The sequence below is a fragment of the Mytilus galloprovincialis genome, chromosome 11 (genome assembly GCF_965363235.1).
Source record: "Mytilus galloprovincialis chromosome 11, xbMytGall1.hap1.1, whole genome shotgun sequence".
In the NCBI taxonomy this organism is placed as follows: Eukaryota; Metazoa; Mollusca; class Bivalvia; order Mytilida; family Mytilidae; genus Mytilus; species Mytilus galloprovincialis.
The window spans coordinates 62,084,378-62,109,378 of NC_134848.1; the positions used below are offsets into that span (position 1 = coordinate 62,084,378).

At 30.8% G+C, this 25,001-nt stretch overlaps 1 protein-coding gene across 1 annotated transcript in view; it reads left to right on the plus strand.

The window, feature by feature from the left end:
- Positions 1–22,838, plus strand: part of LOC143052563 (scavenger receptor cysteine-rich domain-containing protein DMBT1-like) — a 100,085-nt gene extending 77,247 nt beyond the window's left edge. Inside the window, exons 23-31 of the mRNA XM_076225618.1 lie at positions 12,421–12,480; positions 13,657–13,798; positions 15,033–15,202; positions 16,226–16,270; positions 16,817–17,386; positions 18,266–18,468; positions 19,885–20,288; positions 21,264–21,535; positions 22,623–22,838. Of these exons, the coding sequence (XP_076081733.1) occupies positions 12,421–12,480; positions 13,657–13,798; positions 15,033–15,202; positions 16,226–16,270; positions 16,817–17,386; positions 18,266–18,468; positions 19,885–20,288; positions 21,264–21,535; positions 22,623–22,795 (2,039 nt within the window). The 3' untranslated portion in view covers positions 22,796–22,838. The remainder of the gene's footprint in view (positions 1–12,420; positions 12,481–13,656; positions 13,799–15,032; positions 15,203–16,225; positions 16,271–16,816; positions 17,387–18,265; positions 18,469–19,884; positions 20,289–21,263; positions 21,536–22,622) is intronic.
- Positions 22,839–25,001: the final 2,163 nt, after the last annotated feature.

A 25,001-nucleotide genomic window follows, 5' to 3' on the forward strand; every position in this document is an offset into this window, starting at 1 on the left:
GATGATCTTTTTTACATTAAAGAAAGTAACATAAATTCTAAATTTCATAGTCACCAAACACTTAGACCTTATGTTTGTAATCATACACAGTAGACTAAATATACATCACAGAACAAAAATAAAGTTATTGAATGAACTCTACTAGTATATATATACGGTGATATAAATGATATATAATATAAGTTGAATTATATTTAATATATTTTAGTCCATCATAACTGCGCTGAATTGAACGTAGCCATTGTTTACATTCACGATTGTTTATTGCGCAGGTCCGTTACGTCATATGGTAGCGCAAGATTTGGAGGAGGTTCTGGGTCCATAATGTTAGATAATTTAGAGTGTTCAGGATATGAGACTGATATAGCTCAGTGTAAATCTAACGGATGGTACCAAAATGACTGTACACACATTGAAGATGCTAGTATTTCCTGTGGTTAGTATCTAACTTATGCATGTACATATAAAACAATATACTGATGATATAGGCTATATTGACAGCAAATACTTATGATTCAGATAACGAACATTTTGAAAATTACACTTTCACTTAACAGTTTTACAATGGTTGCCTTTCTTTTAAAAATGACTACAGATAGTTTAAAATGATCAGTTTAGGTTATGCGTTATTCTGTCTATAAAAGTATTTTTGTTTTGAACTATTTGACAGTACCATACATTGTAAAGTTTTCAAATGAAACGTTTAAGTTCAAAGGATTAGGTATCATGCAAATGTTTATGACCAATTTGATCTGGGGTTTTAATGCGTTAAGACCGTGGGACCAAAAATGGAAGAGAAAATATATATGTAAACAATTCTGAATTGAAAACAACGTTCAAACCTTTGATTGCTTTGTATAAAAACCGCATGTATTTATATATATTCTGTATGAAAGAAATTGAATGATTTACTGCTTAGAAAAAAGTAAAATCACAAAAATACTAAACTCCGAGGGAAAGTAAATGTCTAATTTTTACTGGCTATAAATAAAAAGAACAATTAGACCTCGATGTCAATTTGACTCTATGTAAATATGTACACCAAATAAACATAAACCCCTAAAAATCTTGGAATTCATCACTATAGTAGTAAAAATCCTCATATATTTTAATTTCATAATTACAACATACTTAATTATAGGGATCTCACCGTGCAATCATTGTTCTTTTTGTGATAATATGTATAAACGATATTTCATTCTTTATTATATAGCATATCCAACATCATGTAAGTATTTAACATGTTTTTACTTGTGTATCCTTATGATAACCTTTTATTGTCAACCAATGGCGAAATTCAGAAATTTAGATGTCGACGAATGTCACAAATGTTGAAATAAACTACTAAACTTCTTATTGTCTACCGAAAAAAATAAGTATGAACTATGTAATTAATACTTCATTCTTATTAGTAAGTGAGAGAATGATATTTTATTCTCAATTTAAATTGAAATGTTGTTATTCAAATAACTGCTATCCATCAAAGATTTGCATTAAAAGTCAATGTTTTCTACTGAAGATATAAAACGACGAATGAATGTTTGAATAGCTGTCTTTATTTGAGTATGAAAAAACATGATTATTGACAAACAACTGCATAGAATCTGCTTATGTGTGTTAATCTATCATAAATTACGTTGTGCATTAATATTGTTAAATGCATGTGTAATGTCTTTGTAAGAGGTAATCATGGCAAACAAAAATTTTCTCGTTTCTATAATCCCTATTCTCTTTCCTTATATTACTGATTTGTTCATAGTTATGAGTAACTCGAATCGATTCTTCTGCAAAACACGAAAACAACACTTCATTAATTCCATGCGTCCGAAACTCTTTTCCAGATTTAGATTTACGATCATCAGGAACGAATATTCGAAAGCCGAGCATGTATAAGAACAGAAACAGTTTAAAAGCTATATGACCAAAAAAGGACAAATGAATAATAGCCAAATCCATCTTAAGGTGGTACCTAACACTACAGGGAGATAACTCTGTAAAGTCAGCTTAACGTTTTAATTACGTTGTGTTGTAAAAGGAATATTAAGCTTCTCAATGATCAAAATTGGTGTTTGTCAAATTGCTATATAACCAGTGTAATTTTTCTGGCAAAACAGTTGGTTCAAAAATCTTTAAATTTTTATATTTTTGTTAAAGTGTCAAAGTAAATACTTTGACAAAATTTTATGAAAATTAAAAGAGCCAAATTAATGTTAGTGAAAGTGTTGGGTGACACCTTAAGTGAACTTTGAGTGCATGATTTGAAACTATAGTTTCTTTATGAATAAATTTTTCTGGTCATCACATTTATGTCATCTGACTATTCATCTGTTCATGAAACTGACATTTGTTTTCGAATTGTTTGATGTGTTTGAGCATTTGCTTTTTTCATTTGAAAAAGGACTTTCCTGTATGATGTATGTTTGTTTTGTGCACACATCGTTGTCAATATAATGGCATTTAATGCGACTGTCATACAAGTGAGATGTTAAGCTAGTTTTAAAACCAGGTTTAATCCACCATTTACTACATAGAAAAATGCCTGTACCAGGTCAGGACAGTCGTTCAATCATTTGATGTGTTTCAGCTTTTGATTTTTCCATTTGACAAAGGACTTTCCATTATGAATTTTCTTGGAGTTCGAAATTTTCGCTATTTTACTTTTTTATTTCAGACTCGTTAACTACGGAGGAGTCGGTTACAAAACCTCTCTATTCAGGTATGCTTTTCGTTATAAGTTAATATATGTTTTTTTTAAGATTTGTAATTGTTCTTCAATAGGACAAGATATTTTATTCTTGGTAATTCTCATACATTTAGGTGAATAGGGCAAGACTATATGTACATGTTTATATATATATGCTGTTTCATTGCCAATCATACCACATCTTCGTATTTTTAAATTTGCTTTTCAAACGTTATGTTTTATTTTGTTTTTCAGTAGAAACTAGTGCTTCATATACAAGTAAGTTTTGAATTGACTATTCCATTAAAATGTAGCGTTTATGAAGTGTCTTAATATTCTTTTATGCATGTTCCACAATAAATGCCTTAATATGTTAATTGTCATTATGCATGAAACAAATTCTCCTTGGAATTAATATTCTTGTATTTGTTTTTACTTATGTCTAGGGATTTCATTTTGCAAATATACACAGGAAAAGATATTATCTGTTCATTTTTTTCTACATTAGTTTTTTTTTGTTTAGAATAATATATATCATACATTTTATTACTATTATATTAATTTGGCAGATGTTAGGCTAGTTGGTGGTAATTATTATTGGGAAGGACGTGTTGAAATATACCACAATGGAGCATGGGGAACTATTTGTGATGACGACTTCGACACAAACGATGCTAAAGTAATATGTGAAATGTTGGGATACAACAGATATGGGTAATTCAGTCCAGCTTCTCATGAACTTAAAATCAATGTAACTTCAATTGAAAACTAACATCCCATCTCCACTGACGGGTATGATTGATTTGTTGTAACCCTTGTTTGGTAAATTGCTCTGAATACGAATTTAAGAATGTTTGCTACTCTGTTTAAAAAAACAAGCTTATTTAAAGACTGTTATCAATTGATTATAAATTAATAGAGGAACTTAAAGGCAGAAAATAATTAAGGGTTCGTGTGGGTTTTTTTTTTCGAATCATTAACAATTGGAAATTTGACGAGAAATTATTCTCTCTAGCCTTTTCATACAGTTAACAGTGGCACCTTTCGTTCTTTTAAAAATTATGAAAAAATAACAAGGATGTTATATGATTATCTGATATGTTTTTTTTTAAACCATGTGTAATGGAATTAGAATTAAAAAAGTAGGAGCTAGTGGGAAATTATTTTAATGACATTACATTGATCAAACCAGAGAATTCCGAACATCTTGCAAAAATTCAATAACGAGAGGAACGAACATCCTTAAGCCATTTTGATCTCATAGTTCTGATGATAGTTAAATAAGAAACAAATTTTAGATGTTTTTTTGTTTTCTGAGAAGCAGTATGCATATGCTAGTACTAACGTTCATACAACACAAGTATTTGAAGTAACATTTATTTGTTCAGTCGAGAGTAAGTTTTATCAAGCCGAATATCAAGCCGATGAAGAGCAAAATTACAAACAAAAAAAGCAGCTAACTTTGTCGAAGGGAATTAACCTCTATTATGGCAGTAACAACCACTTCCAGAATTTGTTATGCGTTTACAAAATTAATTGAGGACTATTTTTACACTGAGGCAATAATTGTAAACGATTTTCTGACACATTACAACAGATTAAATTAATAATGAGATGTGACATGGTTAGGACAGATAATGTATACAATACAATCATATACTTTCGTACTATTTTGAAAGAAAAAAGTCATAACATAATCTTATTTTGAATTCCAATAAGATGGATTCTTAATTATTTATGTGATGTAATTTCTTTCCTGGTCGTAGGTTAACATCTAAATGCAATTTTTTATCTCCAAGGATGGGAACAAATAACAAGATAGTGGACACGAATTGAATTCATCAATGTTTGTTGAACCACTAAATATGATTACGATAAACAAAATAATGCATCCTCATTAAAATAGCATAACACTGGTATGAGTGCCAATGAGACAACTCTCCATCAAAGTCACAATTTGTAAAAGTAAACCATTATAGGTCAAAGTACGGTCTTCAACACGGAGCCCTGGCTCACACCGATCAGCAAGTTTTAAAGGGTCCCAAAAATGACTAGTGTAAAGCCATTCAAACGAGAAAACCAACGGTTTCATCTATAGAAAAATACAACGAGAAGCAAGGAACACCTATGTACCACATCAACATCAGATTCCTAACTTAGGACATGTGCAAAAACACGCAGCGGGTTTAAACGTTTTAATAGGTACCAACCTTCACCCTTATCTAAAACAATAGTGTAACGTATCATCAAAGAAAGACACACTATAAAATATCAATTGAAGAAATGGCTTAACATTTGTCATTTCGGGTCTTTTATAGCTAACTGTGCGTTTGGGGCCCTGATCATTGTTGAAAGCCGTACGGTAATCTATAGTTGTTAATTTCTGTGTCATTTGGTCTCTTGTGAATAGTTGTCTCATTGGCAATCATATCACATCTCTTTTTATGTTAACTCAATCAAAAGACGTAACACAAGTAAACGTACACTGAACGAATAAATTTGATCTATGATACAATGTAAATACAAATAAAATTCGGGTTGAATACATAAAGGTAACAGTAGTATACAGCTCTGAGAAGTTAGACAATGTCTAAAACAACTAAAATAACCGTGAAAAAAAAGTCGCCATATTCAATTATATACATAGGTAACTTTACGCTAGATAGTTATATACTTAGTTGTATAATTCAACATGGTTCTTCACGAACCCCATTTCAAGGCATGGATTGAAGTCATATGTTACCCAAAAAAACCCGTACATTTTGACTCAAAGTCATCCGTCATATTGCTTTTACATTGTAATATATTATACAAGGGCTTTTTTTAGATGGCGATGTAAGTGACGGATTTGCTCAAGTTGTTGGTTATTTTACTCTTATTCCTATCGGAGCCTATTCCATTTATTCTGCGGTTTGAGTTTTACTAATGTTTGAAGGTCGAATGATAACCTTTAGTTGAGTAAATCTTCGTCATTTGTTCTCTGGTGAAAAGTTGTCTCATTTGCTAGCATACCTCGCTTTGCTATTTTTATATGTACAGGTCAGTCAAAGTCTATCCATGATACTTAGTATGATTCTTACTCACACTATTTAAGGAATAGCAGTTTTAAAGGGCGTTTAATGTTGATTTGAACTACTGTTAAGGTTTCTACAAGGTAATAATAAAAAGGTATACACTTCGCAACATGCCCCTCAAATTTATTCCTGTATGGTTGTATTTATTTAGGAACAACAACTGATAGTGCAATGGTTGAGTAAAGGTTTTGACGATGGTGACTAAAAGCTAAACGCAAGTAGTTTATTGATGTGAAATTCTTAGGATTGGTCATGGGGTATTGCTGTTGTAATTTCGCGATGTTCTGAATTGATTAGCAATGCTCAATCAAATCACCACTAATAAGATTAATCAAAATATCTTTCATTAAAATTTAAATCATTCTAGAAGCGTAACAGCATATGGGAATGCGGCATTTGGTGAAGGGTATGGATCAATTATGTTGGATGACTTAAAATGCAATGGATATGAGAGCGATATATCGCATTGTTCATCAAATGGATGGAACAACCATAATTGTGGTCATAGTGAAGACGCAAGTGTTTCCTGTCGTAAGTTCATCAAATTAGACATGTACCTTTTGTTTATCTACTGATTGATATAACAAACTAAATGTTTAATGTTGTCAAAGATTTATGTGTCATACTCTTATGTTATTTTTGAACACTTTTTTAATGAAAATTTATGTAAATGGCAAATCTTTTTTAGTGTCTGTTATTTTAGTTGATAACTCGTTATTGAGAGCATCCTGTCATAGACATCAATCTATTATGGACAACAAAGTATACGTTGACAACAAGATGTGCGATGATTATTTTTGTCATTGACGTAAACTTCATATTTTTTTTTCATTCAAACGTCAACGACCCCGGTCTTGCTGCTAGTTTAGTTCACCTGGTCAAAAGAGGAAGTTTAATATTTGTTTCTGGGCCGAAGTCTGTTGTTGTAGTTTAAATACGTGTCTAGTATCACAAAAATATAAAAGATAAACGGCTCTCCAAACAAGTTGAAATGATCAAAATCATCAGTCGACACCTTATTGAAGTTATTGTAAATTAAATACGATTTTTCTAAAATTTCTGAGTTTTTTACTTTTATCTTAAAAACTATAATAGATAAATATACACTTTAATTGAATTACATTGGTCGTAATAATGAATTCACTGGTACGCTGTTCGTCCGGTTTGATATTTTCTTTAAAAAGATGATTGACTTTAAAAAGACAAGAGACATCTTCCATCATTTGCATGCTTTTGACTAATTGTGGTATTACCTATTATACATGTAGCTGTTTGTTTTTTCTCACACATCGCTGTCAAAGGAATGATATTTTATGTGACTGTCATACAAGTGAGAGCTTAATCTAACAATGAAACCAGGTGTTATCAGCCGTTGTCGACAGCAGAAAATGTCTGTAATAAGTCAGTCACATAACATTTTGTTTTAAATCGTGTGAGATTTTGATTTTGTCATTTGTTAAGCTACTTTCTGTCTTGATTTTTTTTTTGAATTTCGGTAGTATTGTTATTTTACTTTATATTGATCGTGCTATATACAACTATTTGTTTTGTAAACAAATATCTCGTCGACTTCAAAATGAAGCTCAATGAATTAGTATATAGGTGTAAATAAACTCATCATACATACCAGGGTCACAATATTGTATGACACACGCTATATTTTCTGTACAAAAGTATGTTTTTAGATACAAAGGATTTTCTTATCCCAGCCATAGATTACTTAAGCCGTATTTTGGCACTACTTTTCGGAATTTTGGATCTTCAATGCTGTTCACCTATGTATTTGTTTGGCTTGATAACTATTTTGATCTGAACGTCACTGATGAATATTATGTAGACGAAACGCGCGTCTGGCGTATTAAATGATAAGCCTGATATCTTTGAAAACTATTTCATCTGTTTACCAGTTCTTATTCAAAAGAACACCTTTTTGCATGTGTACGTTTATTTTGTTCTTTCTCTACTTTTTTAAAAACTTTTTGGAAGTTGCTGAAGTTACTTCATTTTTGAATAGGAGCGACAAAGTCATGGCTAAAATTGAAAAAAATCAAACAGACAAATAATAGTACACAAGACACAACATAAAAAACTAATGACTAAGCAACACGAACCCCACCATAACCTAGGGGTGATCTCAGGTGCTTCTATTGAAAATATTTCATTATATCATCTATTACTTAAATAAGTCATTTTTTAAAAATACCTACACCAATTCTATTCTAATTGCAGGTTACCCTAAATCAGGAGGCAGTAAGTACATTACATTTATTAGTAACATTTAAACTTGTATGAAAATGTGTTTGCCATTACTATGAATCACTCAAGTACCCGTAAAAATCAATCTTAAATGGTCAAAATTAAAAAGTAATTGTTGCTTGATGTCCAAAGTTTTTTGAAACAGATATAAGGTCATTTGGAGACAGAATTTAATTGAATATCAAAAGTTTAAAAACATTTAATGCAAATGCAAATGCATCGCTCCAATTCATTCATTTAATATTTCCAAACACAACAGTCATGTTATTCACATCATTTCGACAACGAACTCGCATACACGTAAATGCAAAATAATTTTTCAAGAAAAACCTAAACTGTAAAACCAGCCATGCAGTGTAATGTTTTGTAAAAAATGGATTGATACATGTAACTATTGTCTTTTTTATGTGGTTTTAAGTCTGTAAATATGAAAAGTTGAATGTCTCAGTGTGTCAAGCAGTTGCAATTTAACCGTTTATGTTCTTTTGCTTGATGCAGATTTGAATTTAAGCATGAAACTATATCAACTTTGATACTTCCTTCATCCCTATAATTATACCCCCGCTTTAAAAAAGGGGGGTATACTGTTTTACCTCTGTCTGTCCTTCCGTCAGTCCGTCAGTCCGTCAGTCCGTCCGTCCCTCCCATGAATATTTTTCGTCGCATTTTTCTCAGGAACTACAATACAAGGATTTCTGAAATTTGGTTTCAGGGTTTATCTAAAGTCAGCTATACCGTGTGATGCGTTTTCAGATTGATCACTTGATAACTTCCTGTTTACCGAACACTTGTATGATTTTACACATGATAGCCAAGTTGAAAATTTTCGTCCCATTTTTCTCAGGAACTACAATACAAGGATTTTTGAAATTTGGTTTCAGGATTTATATAAGTCAGCTATACCGTGTGATGCGTTTTCAGATTCATCACTCGACAACTTCCTGTTTACCGAACACGTGCATATTTTTACACTATTAATATTATCCACTTGCGGCGGGGGTATAATCAGTGAGCAGTAGCTCGCAGTTTCACTTGTTAAAATTAAAATAAAGTATCCACACAACATTTTAATTATTAATGCATGTTAACGGTGTCTATTCATACGTTTTGACTCATTGTCAAATTAGACGAATCAATATTTAAAAGAATTATCATAACATGCATATAAGCTATAACTCACACGGGATAACCAAAATATTCAGCATAATTTAAATTTACTATTATGGAATTGGATGACATGTTCAAACTAACAGAATAGCTCTAGCTACTTTTAAGTAACACAACGGCCTTATTTTGTATAATATATATATATATATATATATATATATATATATATATATATATATATATATATATATATATATATATATATATATGAATTTAGGTTAGACAGATTTCATTGTACACACTATTTGTAATGACCTCTTTGTTTTAAATTTGTGATATGATTGTAGGAACAGAAGTTACAACTGCTCAATACTTTGACAGATATACAACTGCTAATGTACTTGGGAGATATGGTATAAAAGTTTTTACTTTTTTTCATCTTAATATAAAAAATGAAAATTGTAAGAGGCACAGGTCCCTTCTTTATGTTACACCGTCAACACTTTCATATAATCTCGAACAGCAAACGGATTCTTAAAAAAGACAAACAGATATGTTCTGGCTCTGATATTTTAAGGACGATATTGATGGCATGGTAAATGGTAGACAAATTTGTTTGTAAATGTGATGTTATACGATTCTGCTACCCTTTTAACAGGTATTTCAATTATGGCAATCTCAGACAACGTAACAAACAGATAATGGCAAAACGTTGCATTCACAAAAATAAATGAGAACAAGCCTGTCACACATTGATACAACAAATGAGCATCTTGTATGGAAACTAACGGACTCAAACTTGATATTTGATAAATTTGAATTAATCAACTGTGATCACTATTTCACACTCGAATAAGATAATCCTCGCGATATAGCCGTTTGGGCTGATGCGAGGTTATTAATCCTGAATAACATTGTTTGTGTTTTTTTTTTAAATATCTGTGTTTTGAGTTCATTCGAATCAAAATTAAAGCAGCTTACACACACCCGATTGCATAAACTTATTTCATTTGCCATATTATTAAGTTGTTGTTAGTGTACCTATTTATTGTATAAAAACCACACTGTTTCTGATGGTTTAACGTGTTTGAATAAAAAAAAAACTTTTTGTTTTGATCAACAGGTCATTTATCATTCCGTCTAACAAACGATAGCGAAGGATATCTACAGATTTACTACAATGGACAATGGGGTTATGTCTGTCACAACTATAATCAATATGCAACCCATTTTCATTCTGCTTGTCGATATCTGGGATATTCCTCGTACGTCTTTTTAACAATATTATTAAAGTTTTAAGCGGTATAATTGACATAATTGATGCAATAATAAAAACTTGAATCTTGTCTAGTTTAGAGGTTCATATAAGCCTTTGGCATCACTTTGCGATCGCCGTCGTCTATCGTCTGTGGTCCGTTGTCCATACGTCATTGTAAACATTTTTAAAAATGTTCTCACTGCAGCTTCTTTAATAAATGTTACCACATATGTTTCTTATAGTATCTAGGTTGAAAATTCTATATGGAGATTTTATCCATCAACTATCATGGCTGATAATACTAAAATAAATTCATTTGGAACAATATGCATATATTTTCTAGATGGTGCATAATTTTGCACCAAATGTTACTTTTATTTTGGTCAGTAGTTTTCATTTACCAATAGAATATCCAGGAGGATACAATTCAGGGCAAAAAAATCTTGTGGGAATAGATGTACATATCCTTTTCTATTGCTTCATCACTTCAAACAGATTTTTTTAACCAGTATATTGGTTATTGTCTTGTTATATCAGGATCAATTTTTAGATAAACACCAATTTACATTTAAGTATTGATTTGATATAATGTTTGTTACATCATTGGTAATATAGATATTAAAAGTGAAGCACTAATCAACTATATAATTAATTTATTTAGTCTCCTCTACAAGGTTATCACCAGCCCAGTAGTCAGCACTTCTATATTTACATAAATATCCAGTGATACTGTCTTAATTTTAAATTAACTGTTAACAAAAACTGAATTTTTTCATAATACTAGGATATTCTATCCAAGTACTTTACTAAATTAAATGTATTTTGGAAAAGTTGGTCTCCTATGCTCTCCAATTTCGTTCTTTATTTGGCCTTTGTAGCTTTTTTTAGCGCCACTTATGACATTTTTTGGTAAAAACGCCCGTCTGAAGTGCAGAATGTGAATACTTGTATCTATGATAACTTTTTTTATTTAGTTTCTAAAGCATTTGGTCTCTAAGGGATAGATATGTAACTAATAATGAGAACATATTTTCTTATCTTATCATTAACCATTTATTAACTGCATAGGAATCCAGTTTTGTATATGTTTTCCATATTGTTACAGTGCTTACAGCGTTTATGGGCGATATGACCGTTCCCATACTGCTATAGTAACAGATTTTAACTGTCCTAGTAGTTACTACTATTATTCTTCCAATGGTATTGATGACTGTACTGGTAACAGATTAGGATATACCAACTACTGCAATGACAAGCTCTACATTGAATGCAGTAAGTATAGATTTGCAGCATATGCTTACGGAAGTTAATGGATGGTTATTAAGAGCATGATTTTGTTAGTTGCTTCGAATTTTTTAACCCCAATGGTTAATGGCATCCGATACAGTTTTAACCCCATCTTGATTTTTTACAAATATATGAATACAAGTAATTTTTCACCTTGTAAATTCAAATATGTAATAAAAAGCATACTTTCATGTGCTAAATGTAGAATTAAATGGGGGTAAGAGTTTTAGACATTTCATTAAAATTTCGGTTTCTTTGAAATTTCTATTCTTTGGACAGAAATGTTTTTTTTTGTTTGTTTCAAAACATAAAACTGGAAGTATTGTCTTGATTTTTGTATCAGTTTTTTGGAAATGATTTTTTTATTAAATGTACATGATTTTAGAAAGATATCGGCCTTTTTTTTTTGCTACATATGTATCTAATATAAAAAAAAAAGAAGCATGAGCGATTTCTTCAAAAATATTTGAATAAATTATCTTTATAGAGAATCAATAGAAATGCATTTTTAATCATTTGCTTTTCCTATTTTTGTTAATTTTCCGAAATACATATTTAATAACTTGTAGATTTTGATGCTTCAGCTGGTTTTTTATTCACTGCAGATTTATCTTATTTAAAAAAAGAAGCATTGGGAATTTCTTCAAAAGTATTGGAATGCATAATCTTCATAGAGTATTAAGTCAAATGCATTTTTTTCTCATCTGCTTTTCGTATCTTTTAATTTTCGGAAATACATATTCAATAACTTGTAGATTTGGATGCTTCTACTGTTGGATATGAAGTTACAACTGCAGATAAACTTGGTAGTCATGGTAAGACAATTACACTATTGTTATATATCCTGATTTGTATGTCTATCTTACGTTTTGTAAAAATATAATCGGGATGCTAAGACTAGCCCTATATTTTTTTTGTCTCTTCATATTATTATCACTGGTCAATTTTATATAACTTGCATTGTATTCCCTTTAAAGTGTTGTGACTAGAAATTTAAATAAAGTTTTCATCTCTTCTATACCAAAAGAAACGAAATTGTACAAACAAAATTAATATTTTAAATATTTATTATAAGAAGAATGTTCGAGAGAAAAACAAGTATAATTCATAGACGTTCTGTAGAGTTACAAACTAGAGGCAATCGCAGTTCAAATATGTTGAAGACTCATAAGTCAAGTGTGATATATTTCATGTTTCAGACCTCTGAAAAGAGAGTGTATGGGTACCTCGACAGGAAAAACATATCCTGCTAAATAAAAAGAAGATGTGGTGTGACTTCAAGTGAGACTGCTATCCACAAAAATTAAAATGAAATAAATACAAGCAATTTTATGCAACGTTACTGACGTCAACAATGAGAAAAACTCCATGACGTATAGCAGGCTATTATAGGTCCCGACGTGAAGAAATGTGAAACAATTCAAACGAGAATACGAGCAGCCTAATTTTTAAGAATGTTTAAAGAAAAACAAAAAAGACAGGCATAAGTAAATGACAACCACTGAATTTTAAGCTCCCGACTGGTACACACAGAATGTGGTTGGGTTAAACATGTGTACGCATTAGCCATGCAAATACACACATAAACAGTGTGTCTTTGTTCGCTAAACATGAGTACCATATACTTGTTATCTACAAAAACGTATTCTAAATGTAAACTGCGCCTTGTGTATACATGTACGCTCATATAACGGATCAGAAGTGTTCAAATCAAATATTGAAAATCAAGCAAAATTTTTTTATTAAAGGCGTCAAAAAATTAACTTTAGAATAGAATGATTCATTATTTCTGTTTGGATTAATATTTGTTAGAAGTAATAAAATACCTGTACTGTAAAGTTATAGATTTAAATCTAACATAAAGCTATGAGACTTAATGTCAAACAACAACAGCACACTGAATCATGTTGTTTTAAATATGAAATACACCAGATTGTCTTTTTTCCTTATTTGAGTGTGTCGTAAATAGAACTAATATTATGTGGTTTTAGGTCATATTCCCGTACGTTTAACATATGGTGGTGCAGGATATCTGCAGATATACTATAATGGACGTTGGGGTTATGTCTGTCACAATTCAAGTCAATCCAAATACCAGTTAAATTCTGTTTGCCGATATCTTGGATATTCATAGTATGTTTTTTTTTTTATTTAGTGCATTTAACCAAACTTCACCACAATTATCATTGAGGTATCTATTTTAAAAATGTGTCCGGTAACCCGGTCAACCAACCAGGATGGCTGCAATGGCTAAAAATAGAACATAAGGGTTACATGTAGTTTTTGGCCTTTATAGCTGAAACCGCAGCATTAAAAGGCGATCTGACTGGGGGTAAAATTGCTTATCTGTCCTGATATTTTCAGACGAATCGGACAACCCGTTGTTGGGTTGCTGCCCCATAATTGGTAATTTTAAGGAAATTTTCCAGTTTTTAGTTATTATCTTGAATATCATTATAGATAGAGATAAACTGTAATCAGCAACAATGTTCAGCAAAGTAAGATCTACAAATAAGTAAACATGATCAAAATGGCCAATTGATCCCATATAGGAGTTATTGTCCTTTATAGTAAATTTTAACAATTTTTTGTATTTTTTTGTAATCTTACAAACATCTTCTCCTCTGAAACTGTTCAGACAAAATTAACCAAACTTGGTCACAATCATTATTAGGGTGTTTAAAATGTGTCTGATTAACCCACCTGCCAACCAACATGGCCGACATATATAGTAAAAGGGGTAAAATACAGTTTATGGCTTCTATCTCTAAAACTAGACCATTAAAAGCAAACTTGACTGAGATACAAATGTTAATCAGGATAAGATATATTTGTCCTGAAATTGTCAGAGGAATGAAAATAATTGTTGCTAGGTTGCTGCACCTGAATTAGTAATTTAAAGGAAATTTTGTTGTTTTTGGCTATTATTTTGAATATAATTATAGATACAAATAATTTGTAACAGCAATAATGTTCGGCAAAGTAAGATCTACAAAATGCATCAATTGTTAATAAAAAAAACCTCATATGAGACTGGCTCCTTTGAGCCTCTAGTTGTTCAATGTAAAAAAATTATTCGATCTCTTTACATCAAAATTGTATGCATTATGTGAGGTACTTGATATTAACTAAAATTTCAAAGAAAATGCCTGCTTTGTATATGAAAAGTTAATTTATATTCTATTTGGTGTTTTTAAAAGCATCTGAATAGTCATGTACTTATGGAATATTATGCTAATGTATTATGATTCATGTGCAAATGAATGTAGGCTATGATAAAATACGAGTTCAAGAAAATAATGTCTATCAGATTTCTAAACATCCGCATACGATTAGTTGTATTGATATTTGTTTTAATTACTTCCAGTGCTCGTAACGTATATGGTAGATACGACAGTTCCCATACTGCTATAGTGACAGATTTACAATGTCCTGGGAGTTATTATTATTATTCCTCCTCCAATGGTATTGGTGACTGCACAGGTGACAGATTAGGATACAACACTTATTGTAACGACAAACTCTATATAGAATGTGGTACGTACACAGCTCTTTTGAACAAGGTACATTATTTTCGTAGACTTGATTCATTTTCATACACTAGACTGTTGTTGAAGATCTAGAACTGATTACCTATTTTACCCTTCGATATATTGTTGATTTAATAATTTTTTTTGGTACCAATTTTCATTTGCGAATGTTTAATTTGTTTTACAATAATACACCATTGTTATAATGAATCCATTGTATTTAGTTATATGGATGTTTTATTCTATTAAACTCATATCAAACTTGTATCGTCATACATAACTTAACATGACTCTCACAAGCTTGATGTTCATTGAATCATTCTAACTAGACCTACTGAATTATCAGATTTTTAAAAAGGACATTAAACGATTCTTAAACTATCAATTGGTTGGCTTCTTTTTCAGTTTAATTTTGTTATTGTATTTAATTCCTATTTCATTTAGTTCACTTTTTGTATAAGTTGAATGGCATCAGTGAAGAAAAATTGCAAGCGCTTTTATGGTGCCATCTATTTTTTGTTCCTATTTAATTATAGTTCTAAAGTATGATTTGGAAAAGATGGAAATGCATACTATAAATTATGATAATAGTACAATTCATGAGTATTTTAACCTCTGGAAAACATAAAACTATACCCATACAGACTTTAAATTAACAAATGGTTGGATTTAAAATATGCAATGGAATTTTCAATTGGCGAAACAAATGAATCAAGTAATGTTCATGTCAGAAATATTAAACATAGGTAATACCAAACATTTTGAATACCATTAATTTGGCTCGTTTAATTTTATCTAAATTTTGACAAAATATTAACTTTGCCTTTTTGACAAAACTATAAAAAAAAAAAAACACGAACCATAAAATTAATCGGAAACTTTCATTGAATTTATAACAGTTTGACACACACTTATTTTAATCATTGCGAAGCTTTATAATTCCTACATAGAGTGATGCGTATCTTCAGCTGATTTTAACAGAGTTATCTCCTTGTAGTGTACCACCTTACATTTCTGTTTTCTGTTTCAGATTCTGTAACAACTGAGCAAACAGCCACAGTACCCTTTAAGACGGGTAGGTTTATCAAACAAAAAACAAACTTAAATTATTCTGACAATTTTATAAATACATGAAATATCGTTGATATGGTCATTTTCTGTTACGTATGTAACTTTGAAAACTCACTAATAACACTAGGATTATGTTCCCTACAATGTAGCTAAGAAGTTACCTAATACAACTTTTTAGAATTTTGAATTGAATATTTCAAATCTCGTAATTGATTTGGCCATTGGTTCATTTTGATACGAGCGCAGATTATGAGTTGTATGGTGACAAATATATCGTCTGACATACAAAGTCATACGCTTGGTATGTTTTATACCTTTTCAACAGTTGGATATGTTAATAACAAATTATAATTATCAATTTTGATTGGCACTGAACTGGTTTTTATTTAATTAAAAAAAAATATGATAATAATTATGATGGACACTACAATTGTTATTAGGGTATTGCATTTCATTATGATAATTATTATCATTTGCATTCTTTAGTATTTCCGGTTTCTAATAACTCAATTATCAAACTTAAACTTTAGCTTTGATTTATCTTAATTAGGATGTCAGTCAGTTACGTCTTCTCCGGCTGATGTTATTTTCGTTGTGGATGAATCCGGAAGTGTAGGCAGTGATAACTTTGACAGAACAAGAGCATCCATTGTTGACACTATCCGTCATCTTGATATCAGAAATGATTTTATACGAATCGGAGTCATGACCTTTGACGATAATAGCCGAACAGTTTTTAATCTTAACAATTACCCAGGTGATTCTAACAGCATGGTGAATCGCGTTATGTCAATGCCATACTCCTCTGGTGGAACCGATATTGCAGATGCACTTTCCCATGCATGTAGTAATATGTTTACCAGCTTCAACGGAGACCGGTCAAACGCCACAAATTACCTTGTGTTGTTAACAGATGGACAATCACGGGCCCAACAAGAGGCTGACCGATGTAAAGCCTCGGGAACTAAAATTATAAGTGTTGGAATCGGTGATAGTATTGATGAACAAGTGTTAAGAAATCTTGCCTACAATTACGACTATTATCTAAGTACAAACTATTCCGATATTGCTGGTTTCCTGCCCAAACTGGTAACCACAGCTGTTAATTGTGGTGGTTTAGGTACATATCAGTATTTGATTTTTAATGAATGTTTAATTAAAACTCTGTACACATGTAATGCAAAAATCAATAGTTTTTATATTTGTGTTGAAAAGATGTTTAATGATATACAATAGAGAACAAAGTGCCAATCAAACGTTTCATAATTCAAAGCTATGATTTTCATGATTTACTAGAGAATTATACAAAAGACTTACACTTTAAAGCTATTTAATCTACTTTAAAATAAATCAAATTTCTATTCTTGTAAACGTAAAGAAACTTCTGATAAATGTGGCTTCACATTTATCGAATATGAGTTAAATATCCATGTTTTAAAAATGTATATCGCCTCTAACATGACAAAATGTTTAAGTGTAGAACATTTAGAATGTCCATGGATTTTTTCTGCAATTAAAATCGATTTTGTTAAGATTCAAAATGGTACAAACAAAGAAAAACTATGTTGTGTTTTTGTCTCTATGCACTTGTTTGGGCAATACTTATTTCACGTAATAATCAAATGCTTAATTTCCAATTTAAAAAAGTACCACACAGACTTATTAAAAGCACAGTACTAATAAAATCGGAATGTTTGATTATATAATATGGTACCCTATCGTAATCACAGAAATGAGAATAAGACATTTAATTTACATGTTGTGTTATCCCACTTGGTATTTGTCGCATTTTTATTTAAAACATGATATCTAGAAACCCAAAATAAGGATGAAAAATTTCCCTCAAACGTAAAGTCAACTTCGTCGTACAAATGAAAACTATTGATATGATGTATTTAATATTTAGCAGCCTCTGTTTGAAAACAAAATACAGATTTTATTTATTTATACAAATATAACTAAAGAAATAAGTCTACATATTTATTATCGTTTTCATCAGAATCAACCAATGCCAAACACATCACTGTAAACTGTCAGCACAGTAGCTGGTATGTCAAGGTCCATCTTCCGCCAATGGAACAACAGTATTCCGACTTTAAAGAGACTGATATCTATCTTGGGTCCCACAGTTGTACAGGAACTAGATTCGGTGATTACCTCATTTTCAATGAAGATTATACAACATGCGGAACAAATAAAATTGTAAGTAGTGCGTTGATAAACATGACGTTTTAATTCGGAACAACCATATCCTAACTTGTTTGTGTTATCGAACATTCAGATGATTAATAAGCGGGCATTTGTCTCATTGGATCATACACTATATCTTTTATATATCAGATAGCAAAAAGGGTAATAATTCAGTTGTTAAATGGGCGTATTTCGTTGAGAAATTTACCAGTTAAGAAACAAGCATATTACAAAAGCAATTGTTATCCCTTTTTTAAAATCAAAATTAAATGAATATTTTTATTTTTTGACATAAGTTTGATAAACATTTTTTTTTCTGAATCTAGATACAGGAGGATCGTTTGCCAAATTGTTTAACTGGTCTGGTTTATATATATATATATATATATTACCTGTAGGCGCCCCATATATTGATCGGTACGCTATCGATGTAGATGCTTTTGTAACAAATGAATGGTTGTACACACATATATAGCATTTTATTTGTCATTTAAAGTCATACAAGGATCTTGTTGACTAGATTTTTGTCCAATATAAATTGAGCAATTGTTTCATTTTTTGTGTGTGTGGAACGCCATCATCAGTTAAAACATGGTTGTCATAATCAAAAAGAAAATGTGGTATGATTGCCAATGAGACAACTCTAGAAATTAACAAATATTAGTCACCGCACGGCCTTCAACAATGAACAAAGCCCATACAGTATAGTCAGTTATAAAAGGCCCCGACATGACAAATGTAAGACAATTTCAACGAGAAAACTAATTTATGTACACAAAATTTACATGTTTGTTTGTTTGTTTTTTTTTTTGTTTTTTTTGTTGTTTTTTTTTTTGGGGGGGGGGGTATATAGAAGAAATCTTAAATGAATCATTGTTCTTTAGAAGGAATGTTCCATAGACAATAACGTGATTAAAGAATTGGTTTTTAATGATTTGGTTCAAGCAATTAAATTATTTATAAAAAAAAGATATGTCTTTGATTTTTTATCCACACATATTACCCTTGAAAGGACTAGACGTTTTAGATATCTGTTTGTTTGTGTGACAAAATAAATCGTTGTGATGCATACCAAGTTGTTTAAGTAACATTGTTTGTTTTTGTTTGTTTTATCAGCTTTTATAAAAACAAATGTGTTTTACACTTTATAATCTATTTGGCCTGAAAAAAAGTGCACAAACACTTTTAAAAGTCTTCTTACCAATTCAGCAATGAGGGTAATAACTAAAAGTTTCTAATTTTAACATTTTAATAAATTCGACAAGTAACTATTTTTGTACAAAAGTTCAAAATAATGACCTTTTTTAACAATATTTTTGTGTTATTTTCATAATGCAAATGGTCATTTTGATAAGACTTTAATATAATTTGTAATCAATTTAGAAAAAAAATATAATGTTCCTCTAACAAACTTGTTGTATTTCCCAGGCATCTTCAAATGGGGTTATCTATGCAAACACACTTGTTTACGCTGTGCACGATCCAAACCAGCCCTACATTGTCCATGAGTACAGGTTCCGGGTGAGTGTCGAATGTGACATGTCAAAGCAGGAATCAGGAGAAAATAACATCAACAACAACCATGGCAATTTAGAACAACAGACAATTTCTGGTGTAGGACATTTTGTCGTTCAACTGAAGTTCTTCAGTGATTCAAACTTCCAACACGAATTCAAAGGATTCCCACCGTCCTACATGGTTGGTCAGAATGTGTACGTCAAGGCAACTACACCAATCCATGATTATAATGTGAAAATGAGGTTATCAGATTGCTACACAAAGCCAAGTAAATCAGCAAGTGATTCGTACATCTACTATCTAATACAAAATGGGTAAGATTCATTACAGGGACTTTTTAATCAGAAATTGGAAAGATTTATAACATCTACTATCTAATTCAAAATGGGTAAGATTCATTACATTAATTTTTAAATCAGAAATTGGTTAAAATTATAACAATGACTATTTAAACTCATTTAATAAACACAAATGGGTAAGATTTATTTCATGAACTGTTTATTTAGTAATGGGTAAGATTCATTACATGGACTTTTCTTCGGAGTGTGTGCGATTTATATCATTAACTATTGAACATGTTAAATAAGTTACTATTTAATCAGAAACTGGAATTGGTAATAGTTATTGCATAAACTGTTTACTAGTAATTGGAATGGATACAATCTATGAAAACATCCTATAGCTACTGAAACATGTTTTTAAACATTGCCAGGTACAATGTATTCATAATCCTCGAGTTTTACCTATGAAGTGTCATTTAAACATCTTTTCATAATTTTATTACATATTATTTTAAAAATAACATGGTTGAAAATCCAATTAAATCCTTGTTATAATTTCTTAGTTTTTAAGAGATAAAAAGTGCCAATGTAAAACGTACAACAAATCTAGAGAGACTCACGTCCCGCCAAATTTTGTCACGGGCTCATATCTCTAAACTAAGTACAAGGACATTTCATTTTTTTTTCTGCTGTTTACGTTCCATTATTCTTACAATTTCAATTTATTACAGTATTTTCAAATAGTTTGTAAACTTAAACAGGATAGCAAACATCTTAAACGTAGAAATGCCACTCTGAAAATTATTTAAACTTTAATTCGTTTATGTCTTTTAACAACAATTTTTAGATAAAAGAAGATGTGGTATGAATGCCAATGAGACCACTCCATCTAAGTCACAATTTGTAAAAGAAAAAACATTAAAGGTCAAAGTACGGCATGCATGTATGCCTTACAAAATGTATTTGTAAATAAATAAACAATCTACCATAATATATGTGCTTTGACAGATGTCCTGCGGCACCTAGTGCGTTTGTCACCACTAAGTCTACACATGAAACGAGATTCCACTTCCAGGATTTCGAGTACGCCTTTCATCCTGATTCAATGTATGTTCATTGCAATGCCACGTTTTGTCAAAGCAATGATTACTCACGTGACTGTGAGCCTCGTTGTAGTAACAGGAAGCGAGTCGGGAGTATAGATCAAGATGATGAACCTATTGAAGGCGTTGGACCAATTGGTTATGCTGAAGATGAAGCTACAGTTTTTTTTCAAAAAGGCAAGTTGGTTAAGGAAATTTGAAAATATTAAAAAGGGCAAGGTAAACTATCAACTAAGAAACAGATGTTTAAATTTCTTAAATTGATTAAGAAAAAAATCAAAGTGACAAATAAAAAACGTCTTACGAACAAAGAACTTGGTTCATAGAAAAAATAAACATCAATAAAGTAACGATTCGGGGATAAAGTCATTTATTTTAAATGAATTTTTTTTTTAAATTTCGTTCGTCTTAAACGCATTCTTGATTTACCTTCATTGGGGTTTTCAGACCTAAACATTAAAAACCATGGATGATTATACGCATTCAAAGTTATTACCCATATAACTTAATTCAGATACTGTAATAGCGTAGCGAAATTGTCCAAGGACGTAGAAACTTTTTGATAATTTCCTTATGTATCCATGGGGATGTTAAGTTTAAATTGATGTGTTAAAATTATAAATAATTCAGAAGTCATTTAGATCCCATTTTGTCCAAAAGGTTTTTATTAAAATAACAAACTTGCATTGGTTTGAAATATCATTCTTCGCAAATTAGCACATTAAAAAGTAAAATCACAAAATTACTGAACTCCGAGGAAACTTCAAAACGGAAAGTCCCTTATCAAATGGCAAAATCAAAAGATAAAACGCATTAAACGAATGGACAACAACTGTCATATTCCTGATTTGGAATAGGCATTTTCTCTTGTAGGAAATAGTAGATTGAACCTAGTTTAATAGCACTAAACCTCTCACTTGTATGACAGTCGTATCACATTCCATTATAATGACAACGATGCGTGATCAAAACAGACATAATAGGGAAAAATTTGTCAAAATACGGGAACAGCAGTCATCACCGTGTCACATTCTCAATTAGAACAAAAACAAGCTAATATTTAACAAAATAGCACAAAGAATATATCAAATCTAACAACCATGTTCATTGCTTTTTTTTTGTACCGGTATTTCATTTATGTTAATAAAGCACAGCGTGATTTTTTTTACATTATAATTATCACGATAATTATTCCAATATCGGAACAAACATATATTGTTGAAGACTGAAATCAATGCATATGTTTTCTTTCAAAATATTACAGGTTCAGAGGCGTTAAATGCAGGAAAGAAACCGGAAGTAGAAAACAAGGGAAACAAGCCTTTGTACATCGTTGGAGTCGTCGTTGTAGCAGTGGCAATGGTTGCCATTTTGGTTGTGATGTCGATATATTTCAGATCAAAGAGGCGACAAAATGGACAGTCTAAAATTGTGTAAATAAATATCTTGTGACTCATGACCTCTATTGTTTTAACTGAAATATGAACAAAAATTGCTATATGAATAATTGTATTTTATATCTGATGATGATGTTTAATTTGTGTTTGAAGTTCTTAATAAAATAGGTTTTGTTACTTTTGTCTCGATGTATATATATTTGAAGAATATATACTTAAACTGAAATGTTTTGACAAAATATAATATAAAGTCGTTAAAACATTCTTTAAAAGGATATCTCTAAATTCGAAATATTTGCATCTAGTATTATTGGGTGTCATTAATTAACAAAACTTTGAATTCTTGAATAAAACTAAGGCTTTTCTACCTTAGGAATAGATTACCTTTAAGTTAGCTGTATTTGGCAAAACTTTTAGGAATTTTTGGTCCTCAATGCTCTTCAACTTTGTACTTTATTTGGCCTTTTATAACATTTTTGATTCGAGCGTCACTGATGAGTCTTTTGTAGACGAAACGCGCGTCTGGTGTAAATATTAAATTTTATTCCTGGTATCTATGATGAGTTATTTACAGTTATGGAATTGTATTGCCATAAAGAAAAAACATGCATGTCTTTTTCAGTGGCTTTTAAAAAAACTACCGTCATTCATTCTTTTGTGGTAAAATAAAAATACAATTGTCAATAGTTTAAAAGGAATTGTTCATCCTTTCGACGCACCAGGTCTTACTCAATTTGGCTTCGTTGTGGTTTTTTTATTATATAATTATTTTTTTATATAGTGTTTGATATGATTGATATTGTGTCATCTCGACTCTCTCATAAAAAGAAGAACCGAAAGAATGATAATGCCCTCTGATCTACATGAAACCCTAAATAAAGATAGTATATGGGATAAATGTGCGAAGACAACGTCAGCAACACCATGATTTATTAAACAAAATTAAGGCTTCTTTAGGAAAATGATTTTGGTTTAAACAGCGTTAACAGAAGTTCAGTTTGTGTGATGCTCTTACGTTTTTTTTTTACATAGAAGCGCACACGATTAACGCTTTTACAAGAATAAAAAATTTCAAAAAATGCATTTAACTCTTATAATGTATTTAATAAGGAAATTTGATAGGATTCCAATAAAGACAACTCTCCACAAGAGACCAAAACGACACAGAAATAAACAACTGTATGTCACCATAGGCCATTCCGCATAATCAACTATAAAAAGCTCCGAAAAAACAAATTGAAAACAATTTAACGGGAGACTAAAAGTCTAAGTTATTTACAAAATAATGATCGAAAAACAAATATGAAGCGCAGCAATAAAAGACAACCACTGATTTACAGGCTCTTGGATTCGGACAGTAGTATACAGAATGTGACGTGTTTAAAAATAGTTTGATGGCACCTTCCCTCCCAAACCTTGGGACAGTGATGTACATGTAACAGTAAATCATGAGAAACAACTATAAAAATCAACTGATAAAATCTTAACTCATATACAAATAGATATCTATCTAACAAAAACAAGAAGTGGATGTGGACTGGTACTTATACATCCCCACAACAACAATATGAAGGCTCTCACAGTTTCAAAGCCAATAGCAACTAACAAAAAATCATTTGTATTTCATCTTAAAACTATACGTCAATTTTATATTGGTATAATAGTACTTTTTCTTTAATTAATTATCCCTTTATATTATTAACTTTGTATTTACATTGTATCATAGATCAAATTTAATCGTTCAGTGTATGTTAATTTGTGTTACTAAGTTTTTTTATTGAGTTAAGTCACCTTTAAGTGCAATTGTGTTACTTGAAAAGCACGATTGTGATATTAATTTTTTGAAATACTAAGGCTTTTCTACCATAGGCATAGATTACCTTAGCTGTATTTGGCAAAACTTTTAGGAATTTTGGTGCTCAATGCTCTTCAACCTCGTACTTTATTTGGCCTTTTTAACTTTTTTGGATTCGAGCGTCACTGATGAGTCTTTTGTAGACGAAACGCGCGTTTGGCGTATATACTAAATTTAGTCCTGGTATCTATGATGAGTTTATATACACCGATTAGTTATGCTCTAATAGATATTTGATTGATTGATCCATTTCTCGTATTGAACACCACTTTCATTGCACTGTTGATTACACTACCGTGAAGGTGTGGTTTTATTGGTAGACGTAGTCCAGAAAAATCTGAAATTTAGCAAAAAACTGACAATACTAGTCAATTCGCCTTTTTCAAAAACG